The sequence below is a fragment of the Syngnathus scovelli genome, chromosome 11 (genome assembly GCF_024217435.2).
Source record: "Syngnathus scovelli strain Florida chromosome 11, RoL_Ssco_1.2, whole genome shotgun sequence".
NCBI classification, from domain to species: domain Eukaryota; kingdom Metazoa; phylum Chordata; class Actinopteri; order Syngnathiformes; family Syngnathidae; genus Syngnathus; species Syngnathus scovelli.
In genome coordinates this window covers 10,455,248-10,467,639 of record NC_090857.1, presented here as the reverse complement: position 1 = coordinate 10,467,639, position 12,392 = coordinate 10,455,248, and the positions used below count along the sequence as shown (strand labels likewise).

At 40.8% G+C, this 12,392-nt stretch overlaps 2 protein-coding genes and 1 long non-coding RNA gene across 8 annotated transcripts in view; 2 read left to right on the top strand and 1 right to left on the bottom strand.

Moving 5' to 3' along the window:
- Positions 1 to 2,871: 2,871 nt before the first annotated feature.
- Positions 2,872 to 6,590, top strand: park7 (parkinson protein 7). Its single transcript, XM_049734004.2, has 6 exons — positions 2,872 to 3,130; positions 3,731 to 3,832; positions 3,912 to 3,971; positions 4,273 to 4,342; positions 5,685 to 5,771; positions 6,096 to 6,590. Exons 1-6 carry the CDS (start codon positions 3,041 to 3,043, stop codon positions 6,254 to 6,256), a joined length of 570 nt encoding a protein of 189 aa, XP_049589961.1. The 5' UTR covers positions 2,872 to 3,040; the 3' UTR covers positions 6,257 to 6,590.
- On the bottom strand, positions 6,358 to 7,894 carry LOC125977486 (uncharacterized). The gene is made up of 2 exons (XR_007484646.2): positions 7,747 to 7,894; positions 6,358 to 7,469 (listed from the first exon to the last, which is right to left on the bottom strand). It is a non-coding gene; the product is annotated as an uncharacterized lncRNA (long non-coding RNA).
- kcnab2a (potassium voltage-gated channel subfamily A regulatory beta subunit 2a) overlaps positions 7,356 to 12,392 on the top strand; it is a 43,745-nt gene continuing 38,708 nt past the window's right edge. For 2 of the 6 annotated variants that reach the window (XM_049734000.1, XM_049733995.1), the window contains exon 1: positions 7,356 to 7,506. The gene's annotated coding sequence lies outside the window, so the exon portion shown is untranslated. Of the gene's footprint in view, positions 7,507 to 7,883; positions 7,998 to 8,132; positions 8,283 to 11,543; positions 11,864 to 11,978; positions 12,146 to 12,392 lie in introns of those variants that run through there. The other 4 variants (XM_049733998.2, XM_068652329.1, XM_049733997.2 and 1 more) reach the window with 4 other exon arrangements.

Sequence of the window (12,392 nt, the reverse complement as noted above, 5' to 3'; positions counted from 1 at the left end):
AAACGTCTCTCGCTGCTTAACTGTGTCCAAAGACAAATGGAAGCAGACTATTTATATGTGAAGTAACTAAACTGGTATTGACATCTGAATGTTTTACTGATTTCATGTTTTACTAGTAAAAGCGGTTTTCACTTTGCTTATCTGACATTTAAGACTGCTATTAACTTTAAAACATTGCCTGCTTCCCATTGTTTCATGTTGGAAATTTTTGAAGATTTGAACAAAAAGATGCTGCCCAACATTCAAATTTGTATTCCTCACATGATGTGTACATGAACAAATTTATACTGACAAAGTTTGTGAAACCAATACTTAGGTAAATCAAAGCAACATTTTTTTATCATTAAGAGTTAATGTAAATCTGTATAATAAGTAAACATAATGGAATTTACCAATATCATATTCCAATATCAATCTGTCACAGTGTTGTTTTCTTTTAGTTATTTATTTTTAAATCAAAATAGCACAGGAATATGACGTGACAGAGCCACAAGGTTTACAACAGGCACTTTGCTTCTTCCAAGTAAAATATCTGGTCATCTGAGCGTCCCTAACTGAGCTGTCACAGGCGATTAGCGAAGGAACAACTCTTATTGGTATCCCAAGGAGCATGGGGTGCTCACGAGAGAGCTCTGGCCAAAGCTGGAATCAATGTCACCGTTCAGACCATCACGCATTGCAGATTCACCATGTAAGATGCATTTGGTGTGCTGCCTCGTCGTCTAAGGCCTCTATTCATTGGCAGATTTTTTTTTTTTTTCCACAGAAACTTGGTCGGCCTAATAACGATACTTTTCCTCGGGAAACTTGGGCCCTGCCTTGCGGGCCCCAATGTGTTGCTTGTGTCACGATGTTTGTCTGGTGCGCCAAAACCACTGACGTCTACACAAAACGTTTCGCTGTTGCTAAACTTACCTTGTAATCTTGTTATTCCTTTTGGTTAAACTGGCGTGGGAGTAATGTGTTAAAATAATTAGACATATTCAAAATAATGTATAGTTTGGTTTTGATATTGTGTTTTCTTTTTTTATGGTTTGTTGAAGAAATGGTGTGTCCAGTAGTGGAATAATGAGATTTAACATTCTGGATTTACACTGCTTGTCTAAGTGCCCAATTCTGATTCAATGCTTGTATCCATTATTTTTTAACTGTCTATTTCCATGTAAGTAGCTGTGGACAGTGACAGAATAAATAAGACAACTCGTGCGCAATTGTTTCATAACAGTAAGACATAGCTCTGTTTTCACAGCAGTTCTGATTTACAATGGCTGCTTTTTAATTTAATTGTATTTTCAGTTTGATCAGATGTGGGCATATCTGATACGAATGAGATTTTGACAAATCTTTGGAAATGGACTGATTCCAATCAAATTGAGTTACATCGTTGTATCTGAAGTTTTTGGTGTCATCTTAGTAAGATGTGGAAATGAAAACACCATAAAGGTGAAAGCAGCACAACATTCAATATAAAGTTTTATATTTTACCATCCTGCTTGGCTATGTTTTTATGCATATATATGTATATATATATATAAAGACAGCGGGATATTTTCAGAATTACAATAAAGGCCGCATCTCTTTGTGCATCTTGGGTGACCTCTCCTCACAGAAAAAAAAGTTTGTCTCCACACACACACACACACACACATGCACACACACACACACACACACACACACACACACACACACACACACACACACACACACACACGCAGAAATACAAGGTTTACACAAGAGGAGTGTGAAATCAGCATGTTCCAAGACTGCGGGGGGAGTTGAGCTCGTGGTGGGCACAAGTGTTGACATCAGGCACGGCAGTGACCCCTCTATTCACCATCCTCAGCCTTATGGGAAAAAAAATAAAAAATCAGCCTTTCATTACCACCGAGTTTCTGGGAAGTGATTTAAAATGATATGTGCTGGTGATATAAGACAACACGAGGGGAATCGAAATGATGGAAAGGTCGATGTTATATAAGGAATACATTCCTCAGGGCCAAAGTAATCCACCACACAATTGCAACACTAAATTATATATCCATCAATGTATATTTTTGCTTTCCAGGAACACAACCAGCACCACTGGACCACAGGCATTTTCTATTGAGTACAAATTGACACTTTATGGACAATTGCCTCCAGCAATTAATCAATACAGACACACACACAAAAAAAAACAGCAACAAGAAGAATCGTTTGCTTTCGAATACATGCATGTTCAAAATTTGCTCCCTGCATGCAACGCACCACAGTTGTGAACCCAGCAAACGCACATCTCATTCTTGACCTGAGAGGGGCACTGCAGGACAACTGAGGACCATGGCTTTGGAATGGGAGGTGCTGAGGTTCATACCACCCGCTTCACACTTTCCTGCAAGACAATTTCGTCCTAATGAAGCCAATGGATCCACATAATCTACAAAAAGCAGCGACGTAAAAGAGATGTCGCCATGCCTCCGCTGCATGGTGACAAATTGCAGTTGTATTACCAGTACACCATTTCATCCCCCTTCTAAAAAAGACCCTTAAACTCCAATTGGAGCTCATCACCTCACGAAGCATTAGGTAATGCCACCCTCTTGCGGATAAAATGTGTACTGCAATCACGTCTGACCCGAATTAATCACGTTTAGTTCTGTCTGTTTACATATTTATGACTTTTATTTTTTACTTATTAGTCCTTTTAAAAACCATCTTCTGCATGTAGAATTTATTTTAACAGCTCACAAAAACCAAATGAACGCTATTTTCGTTCGTAGATAATACGTCTCATAGAATAAAGGAATTTGCTTAAATGATGCTAAAACAAAGCGTCTGTTTTTAAAATAAATTCGTGTACGATTTGGAATCTAGACTAGATCTACTTGGCTATCATGTGACTTTATTCAAGGAGGAAAGGTTAAAAAAAGATCATGTTGCCATCGTAGAAAGAGGGATAGAGTGGCGTAAACTGGCAACCCTGCCCTTTGCTAACTTCGCACTGAAATTATCCTCCTTCCGTCGCGTCTTCTGTTGCACCTGACCAGCTGCAAACTTTGTCATGGCCGGAAAAAGAGCCTTGGTCATCCTCTCCAAGGGTGCGGAGGAGATGGAGACCGTTATCCCGGTGGACATCATGCGAAGGGCCGGGGTTTGTGACTTTCAGGCTACTTTGATTCTTAGCTGTTAGCAAGCTAACGCTTGTATACGTATCCTGGAAGTTTTCCCGATTTGTGGCGTGACTGCATTTGTAACAATGCACAGATCATTGCAACGCATATATTTTGAGCCAGATTTTATGGTGTCAAGTGCCTTTAAAAAAAATATAGGACCGGTCAGCCGAAAATGTCAAAGGTGAACCACACTCTGGAGCTATTTTACAGTCAACTGTCAAAAGTCTTAAATTACCATCCATGGACTACTGTGATTATGCAAATAAATGAGGGACTGCCACTCGATTTTATAATGCCACAGAGTCTTTGTATGCAACATACAGTATATTAGTATGCCACTTTTTGGTATTTACTGTAACAAAGCTTTGAAATCATACGTTCTATTATAATGCTGCAAAATCAGCATAAGCCTATGCCATTCTAAAAATGCCCCAGTCAGTGAATGCCACGTACTGTAATAATGGCATGAAGCCAGAAAGTTGATGTGTCGCATATCATGTGTGCTGAATAATGTAACACTGAAGATGATAGGTGAAGCCACAGATGCCATTTATGATGTGTGCACAATACCATTGCAGATTACAGTGACGTTGGCAGGGCTGACGGGTAAAGAGCCCGTGCAGTGCAGCAGAAATGTCATGATCTGTCCGGATGCAAGCTTGGAGGATGCCAGAAAACAGGTAAGACTGAACGATTTCCTTGATGACAATGCGGAGACTTCTGAAACCTTGTTGAATCCTATTGTGGCGTCTATCTCAGGGCCCCTTTGACGTGGTGCTTCTTCCTGGGGGAATGCCAGGGGCACAAAACCTTGCAGAGGTAAGAAATCTACAGAACCAAGGCATACTTTCACTTTTGATGGTGCATCAAATCAATTCAAGATCAACAAAGAAATGTCTCCAACGCAGACAAAAAGAAAAACAGTGAACACCAAATATCCACCAGATGGCGCCAAAATAATTACTTTGGCCTGTGCACAAAGTAAATCTGCATTGACCAGATTCTTAGCAACTAAAAATAGGCCCCCCAACATATGCAAATATGTAAAGTCACAAATGCTAAATTCACTGTGATGAACTGCATCTTCTTACTCCAGTCATGCTCTCTCGCTCTCTTGCAGTCTCCTGCTGTGAGCGAGGTGCTGAAGGACCAAGATGGCAGGAAAGGCCTTATTGCGGCCATCTGTGCAGGTGCAGTCAGCAAAAAACAGACAAGAGTTTCTCACACCCTTGCACATATCCTGCCAGTTTGTTGCTGTGTCAAAAGTCCTTACAAAATCTGCTGATTTGATTCCTAAACCATTGCATAACTGATGGATCAAATAAAATCAAGCAATCTATGCTATATTCAGGGATAGAAGTGTTTACTCCACTTTGAACTTTTTATTGTGCATAATGACGACTATTGATGGGGGTGAACGTAAGTGTGCACTTTAAAACACTTTAAATTGAATAATACGCACCACTTCCAGTTTGTCACCGCGCTTTTCCTAAAAGTGACTGCTGAAGATGACAATCACTGTTTGGAACCATTCATGATCATATTTTGCGGGTTTCAAGTATATACTATGCACAATATGGTCTTGCCTATTACAGTAGGCATTAAATCAGGACTGGAAACTTGGAGCGGCATTGTAAATCTAACCTTTTATGGTTGTCTTTAAATGTTAAGAGGTTTTACTTGACTTGAGAGAATGAGGACACTGAAAGGACATTATGACTACAGTGACCAATATTAAGGCAAAGTAGATTGAAGGATGTCCTAGAAAATGGCCGCAACACTCACAGGAACTGGCAGTTTAATGAAGCTGCCAGTAAGACGGTCCCTTGCCAGCACGTGGCCCTGACTTTAAAGATTTTTTTTTTCTGCATGACTGATTATGTTTGCATCCATAAAAATTGTGATTATTCTCATGATAATGGCTCATCTCTCATGTCTGCCTTTTAGTAAGACGGAGTAAGTATTAGTCGTAATAAGAGTCGTTTGCAGTCTGCAGTCCTGCCAGGAGAAAGTGTAATAATTAGACTGCATGGGAAGGCCGCCAAGGGGCATAATCAATAACTTTCTATTTATTAACAGTTTTTCGATGAGCTCACTGCAGTGCTCGGCCTCTGCCAAAGGTAATGCAGCAGCATTCACTGTCCTCCGACACTACCTTTTTTGCTTTGTTTTTTTATTGTCTCATTGTGGCAAGGCATAGAAAGGATATAGTAATTATATTTTGTTTGCCTTTTATTTCACTCAGGGTCACTTTACAGAGTTAAAAAAAAATCTGAAATGAGCAATACAAGTATATCATGTTAGTTTATGAAATTTATTTATTTTTTTTAACAATCAGTGTGCTGTAATTGACTGTGTTGAATTTGGAGGTTTGATTGTACTTGCATTCTTCAATCAATGATTTTGCATTGTTATCCAAATGGCATTTGGGCGACACACCGGACCGATGCGCATCACACAAATGACCGATGAGTCATTTTACAGCGGAACATTTATGAAACCTAACAGCTTTGCTTCCTCTTGGCGCGGCAGGTCCCACAGCCCTTTTGGCGCATGGCATCGGCTACGGCAGCACAGTGACCACACATCCGGCTATGAAGGACAAGATGATGGCTGGAGGTGAGATTCAAATCTAACCTAATTCAAATGGCTACAAAAAAGGGCAGCGAGTCCTGTAAAAAAATTTTATATTTATACTTTTCACATTGCTCAACATGTTTCGTTGAGTAAAAACTGAAACAGAAGGGGGCGCTGTCATACAGGTATACGCAAGAGGTGAATTCAGTCGGAGAATTTTGACAGAAGATAGTTGTAAGAAACTAGGTTATTTGTATTGGCATTTGGCCACCCTTTCAGTGTGGTGGTCTCCAGAACTTCTCGGCCTGTTGCACGAGTTCCTCCCTCCCTCCTCAACCCAAGTGTTTCTCTTTTGTCTGTTTTTAGATCACTATAAATATTCCGAGGCTCGAGTGCAGAAGGATGGCCATTACATCACCAGCCGTGGGCCCGGAACCAGTTTCGAATTCGCCCTGGCAATCGTAGAGGAGCTTCTGGGGGCTGAGGTTGCCGCTCAAGTCAAGGCTCCGCTCGTTATGAAAGAATGAGTGTAGCCGCTTCACATCCGCTCGCGGGCCGCAACTCTGGGCACGCCCGCGCAATCTGCTATGAGTTCTATTGTAAAATTCTGGCATTATTTTTTCAGCCATTTTCTGCTTCAGTTTACGGATACAAAAATACTCAATTTGGGGTTTAATTGTTGTTCAGCTAATTTCGGTAAAAGAAATGAGAAACCACCAAGTTTGAGAACTTCATAAAAAACTGAAATAGCATCTAAAAGGGGAAAAATATCCAGATTTACCCGATGATACTATAAGATGACTAATCACTGCAAAGAACAGGATTTCTGAATAACCTTCAATAAAGTAGGTGTGACAGCAATTTGTTTCACATTGCTCATTCTTTATTTGGGTTAATCCAGAAGTGGTCGACATTTTTCTGTCCTCCCTCCCCGAGGTTTGGAAAAAATCAATTCGCAAATAATAAATTACAGATAACCTAAGGAAAAATGTAAAGGCATCTTGAGAAAATATATATATATTTTTTAAATAATTCAGGAAAGTCTCAAAGTGCCTCGTGGTAAATGGTCACAAATCTCGAAGAAACCTTGAGAAGGGAACACTGATGCACAGTTAAGTGTTTTGATAACATGGGGAAGAGGTCTTCCTCAAATCCAGACCTGGTTGGTTGATACTCAAACCACAGCGACGAGAGAAAAAAAAAGTAAGCTCTGATTTATAAATGACATCATCAAGCTAATTGACCCTGACCATTGGCAGAATTAAGGTAAGTCCTCCTACCCATTTGTTTCATAAAATGCTTACTGTTGAAGATTTGAGCTGGATGAGTCATGTATTGCTTGTTTTTCTTGCAAACAAAAATGAAATTTACAATCAGGTTTTTAGCAAAGTATACCTCTCATGACTTAACGTTTTGTATAGCTTCAATAATGCAATTGCCCTCTGCACACTGGAGGTCATCTCGACTTGAGTTGTGAATTGCCTGCATTGGCCCACTGGCTGTTGACGCCTAAATATAGGCTGCAGAATGCAACGTATTGTGAGGCACCACTGAGAAACGCGGGAAGTGGAATCCGAATAGACTGACGTGTCGCCCGATCAATAGCGAGTCTCGCTGTGGCTGCAGTCGTTCTCCGAATGCCCAATGACTGCTCGCCCGCAGCCTTGACGAGGCGGGGCTCTTCACAACGCGTGGTAGTTGTGTCAAGAGAGCAACACAAACCAGGCGCTCCTCGTCACACTGGGCATAAAGACAAAAAAGGACAATTCCGCCAAAGGTAAAAAACATTTAACTAATTTCTTCCTTGTGCTGAGTGTTTTCATGCAATGCATGTATGCTGCATGCTTTGCTCCGCTGCAACACTGTGTGAATTTACGCCGCGTTAATCACGGCAACAGAAACTGTCATGCCACGGTTCGGCAACTGTAAATATGGTACACGCGTGTTTTTGTCATTGAAACGACGATCGTGGAAGTCGGTGAAGCATTTTTGCTCTACCATTGCGTGATTAGCTTACCGTGTGGTTTCAAGTGGCCCCATCGTCATCGTTTGACATCCTCTGCTCAGATCAGATGTGGGCAGACGGAGCGTAAACGGGAAGCCCGAGGTGGCATCCACGTCCGGGAAACTAAAGGCGCTCTCGACGTGATGTCCCCCCTTTCCCGTCAACCGTGTGTTACCGCGGGGGAGAGTTGGCGTGCAGATGTGAGCCGACGCGGAGACGTCAGCTTCGGGAGGTTTCTGTTCTCAGGACTGCAGAGAGGCCAGGTGACCAGTTCAAACGTCACCTTGACAACGGGACAACGCGCCGTCCACGTTGTGCACCAAAGCAAATATAGCAGAAAATTCAATTAGTCGATGAGTAAGATTTATTTGGTGTCCGAGTAGTTCCAGGACTGGTGCCACTCAAAATATTTCAAATGCCTACTACACATTTCCCCCTGTTAGTCTAATGCGCTTTACCAGAGGTGTTCACCTGAAAGTCCTCTTACGGGATCCTGCAGAGCACTGTCGTCAGCCATCTTGACTTTGGGAAACCTTAACAGTTACAAGGTAAGTTTGTTTAACTCTAGATACTGATGAATAACTCCGTCGATTGCTTGATAGATATTTGCAATATAAATGAAAAATACAAGGATTAATAACTAATTAATGGGTGCAGAATGCAGAGGTCACAGTTATGTACTCCTGGGTGAGCTAATTGAATTTGGCAAATTCATATTTTTGTTTCGAAAGATTTGTTGTTACACCAGTCCTGGGACTTTTCTGACATGCTTTGTACTTAACTATCGTGGCTGTAAAAGGTGCACATTGTTTTTCAAATGGAAGGTTACAGTGCGATGTAAAAAAAAAAAAGGACTCTTCAATTTCAAGTTTTTATCTATAGTATATATATATAGATAAGAATTAAATTCAACAGCTTCTGTGAGCATGGCAGGAACCATCATTTGTCTTTTTCAATGAGCTCTTAACAAGTAGGAGTAAGGCAGAGTTTTTAACACATCACTCACAGGAAATGAAGTTGTCTTCTGTGGTTTGAGTTGCTGAAAACAACCTTGATCACTATGCGGAGAGTTTAGCTGAGACATTGAACCCTATTTCCTCTGACAGTCACATTAGGTCAATTGCTCGGAAGAAAGATGGAACCGAATCCTTGTAATTTAATTAGTTAAATTAATTTCTTTTGAAATTTGAAAATTCAGGCATATTGTTGTTAATCTGAATACCTTGTTGTTGTTTTTTCTGTTCCTTCTGGTAAATTGCCCAAATGTGCTCTTTTGACGCTTTTGATCTATCATTTACCGAAAACCTCATTTAATCGTTTTTGTGCTCTGTTTTGCGCTGCTTTAGCATTAAACTAAATAGACTTTATAAAGGCAAAATGATGTGGATTTAAATCCATGTTATTCTCATTGTTTGACAGTAAACTTCAGTTAAGGATGGCAATAAATTGCTTGAAGCTTTCATTTTGAAGAATTTTCCATTGTGCTACTTATTGGGAAGTGAGTTGAGTTCACCACCATACAACACAATGTTTTGCAAGTTAATGAAAAAAAGGATATGGATATTGCCCTAATTAGATAAAGTAGTAACATCTACAAAATGCGTCAATTACTTTCAACACAACAAGATGGGGGGGTGCAGAAAATTGCCAACTACTAAAGACAATGTACTTTAAACACAGCACCATAGAAAATTAAGTCAAATCCAAATGCTAATGCTCATTAGTTGGATATTTTTGGAATATTAACATTTGGCACTGTTGCACACAACATGTTAGAATTATTCTGCTTGAGCACCCATCCAGGGAAGAGCTGGAGGCTTGACTCCCTATTTCCGGATGGGGCGGGGTGAGTAAGGGGGGGGGACGGTGTAAAAGTCAATGTGACTGAGTCATGGCTTTAGCTAATGATGCAATTAGAGCAGCGCTTGGCGTTTCCTGATTAGATCACCTACTTTCATAGGCCCGCACACGAGGAAGCTTCCATTCAGTCGATGCATTTCAAAAAGTAACTGGCAGTTCACAAGCGAATATGATTTCATCAAACGTCAACATTTTTATTGTCTTGCGCCGCAAATCGGTTCTTGACATTTTAACGCCTCGCTGTTCTCGCTCACGAAACAAATGCATCACCTCAACCCACGTGGCACGTCAATCATCAGCTGTTTTGAAGATACGTATACCAAAACTAGTAGCTGACGTCAATCAAGCTACACTTCTTTAGACAGCAAACTAAGCTAACAGTATGATCCATTAATAAGATTTGATTATTTAGCGTTGAATTATGTCCATTGTGACCTTTCTAGTGGAGTTCTGCATGCAAGTCGCTGACATCATGATGTTGTTCTTAAGACCACAGCCACGAAAAATATGAAACTTCAACGAGGTGTCTTCCTTGACTTCTCACAAACATTAAGGAGAATATGTTAAAAACAAAATGTCAAAATTTGTCCGTACAGTTAATGAAGGATTTATGGTGGCGAGCGTTTGACCCTGGAACTTGCCCTTTTTCCACGTAACCGAATCTGCCCTGATACTGATCCTGCAGATCACAGCGTACCGAATTGTGCGCGTATCTCTGTTCCCCTCCTGACCTTGAACAACCTTTGGGCACAAAACCGTGATAGAGTTTCTTGAAAAACATGTTTTATGATTAAAATAACAGTCCTGTCACTTTAGTAGTCTGGAGGACAACAACTTGATTACCTTTCCTTAAGCATCTTTGTGCTGAGTCATGGAGACGACGTCATACAGCTAACCGTCCCACCGTTCCCTTTGATTGTGCCGGGGGGATATTTTCATCGTTTCAAAATAAACATTCAAAAAGAAATTGCTTACCATAATAGAAAGCAATTACAGATAAACCTTCATTACATTGAATGATTTTCTAGAATAAGAAATGCTCTCTGGCTGTATTATCACTCTATCATGCATTTTCTCGACTGAGAATGATTTTTCAATGCACTGAGGGCTCTTGTTAAATTTGATAAAGTTGGAGGAAGTGACTGTAAATATTGTGCACCATTCAAATCTTAACATCGCTGCATCTTAAACCACCAAGATAAAAGTAAGCGGGATACGTGTTGTGCTAATTAGTTTCTTGGTTTTGTATGTGCTTCTCCTTTTACGTGCAAACACACTCTTGGTTATAATGGCAGAGAAAACTAATGCTCAAGTGTTTGGTAATATCTTGTTCGAGTCGATGCTGACACGGCTCGTTTCCAGAAGAGGAAGTTGAATGCAAGGGCAGAAATTTGAGTGTTGAGAGCAAATGTGACAAGCCTTTTCTGGCAGGAAGTCTTTTTTAGTTTTAAATTCCAAATCAGCACACATGGTGGTGCGGTCACTATTGAATATTTTTAGAATCGATTATTTCATCGATTTAATCAAATAATCGGATAAAGTACGCGAAAATAAATTCGATGATCGATTTGTCCCAATTGAATATTTTTAGAATCGCTCACTCCATCGATTCAATAGAATAATCGAATAAAATACGATATATTTAATGAGTGATTTGTTGATGATTAATCGATTAATTTCCGACACCTCCAATCGCAGTATTTGGAAGACACAACCCCGCTGTTTTTCTTAAATGACAGAACCGCAACATTCCACTCCTACTCCCAAATTTTATTTCCATATGTGCCATTATATGCTAACATTGTAGCCAAAGTTTCTTAATGTCCTCAATGTCCACTGAGTTTTCACACACTAGTCAACTTCTCCAGTCCAGTGCTGACTATGCATAGGGAGGTGTGTCTATGTGTGGGTGTGCGTTGTGAGGAGGGAGGGGCATTTCCTCTAACCCATATGCCCTCAGCTCACACATTTATTCATGTTTCTCCTTTCACCTCTTTCTTTCTTACTCATTGTTCCGCATCCTTGTCACTTGTTTCCATCTTGCTGCTGTCAGATGCTCAACACACTCGGCTACACAATTGCAGTCACACGGCATCACACGCCGCATCCGCTAGAGTTGTGTCATTCATCGAGTCATTCCACCTCACGATCTTCTCTCAGTGCCTGGGAATTCTCCACTGGTGCTCCTCCATCGCTAGCAACTGTTTTTTTTTTTTTACATTTATTCCTCGCTTCCACTCACTGCGTCAGGATTCCGCTGCAGACTGAGGTGGGTATTTTTTTTTTTCAAGCATCATTTCTGTCTCAGAGGTGCATGCAGCCAGTGTCTGTCTCTTGCTCTCTCTCTCTCTCTTGCTCACTCTCTTGCTGTCTACTCTTTCTCTCTGTCTTCTTCTTCCGTCCCTCTCTTGCTTTCCCTTTCTTTAAGTCTCAATGAGAGTCGGGATGCTCCCGCTTGCCCGTGCTGCATCTGTACACAGCAATTCTGACTTGCTATCTGACTGATAGGGCTGCTGCATTGAAAACTGTCTTTGCATACCGTATTATGCTGGTATGTACTCTCTCTCCATTACGCCCCGTTGTGTGAATATCGGTCATGTTTTATGCATGCGCTACAGTTTGAATCCTTTTCTTGGCTTGTAAGCCTGATTAAACCTGCAAAATAGACAAAGTGAAAGTCCTTACGTTGAAACATCAGCATTCAGGCAAGAAGGCGTGATTCCTTTTCACCTCAGCTGCCCTGCTGATACTGCTGCTGCCACTGCTGCAGTTCTAGCTGTTGCCAGCAACACCCAGAA

Bases quoted from the DNA above. Each gene is read 5' to 3' on its own strand.
- park7 (XM_049734004.2), top strand. From the start codon at position 3,041: ATGGCCGGAAAAAGAGCCTTGGTCATCCTCTCCAAGGGTGCGGAGGAG. The intron at 3,833-3,911 runs GTAAGACTGAAC...CGTCTATCTCAG, and splicing joins TGGAGGATGCCAGAAAACAG to GGCCCCTTTGACGTGGTGCT. The intron at 4,343-5,684 runs GTGCAGTCAGCA...TTGGCGCGGCAG, and splicing joins TATTGCGGCCATCTGTGCAG to GTCCCACAGCCCTTTTGGCG.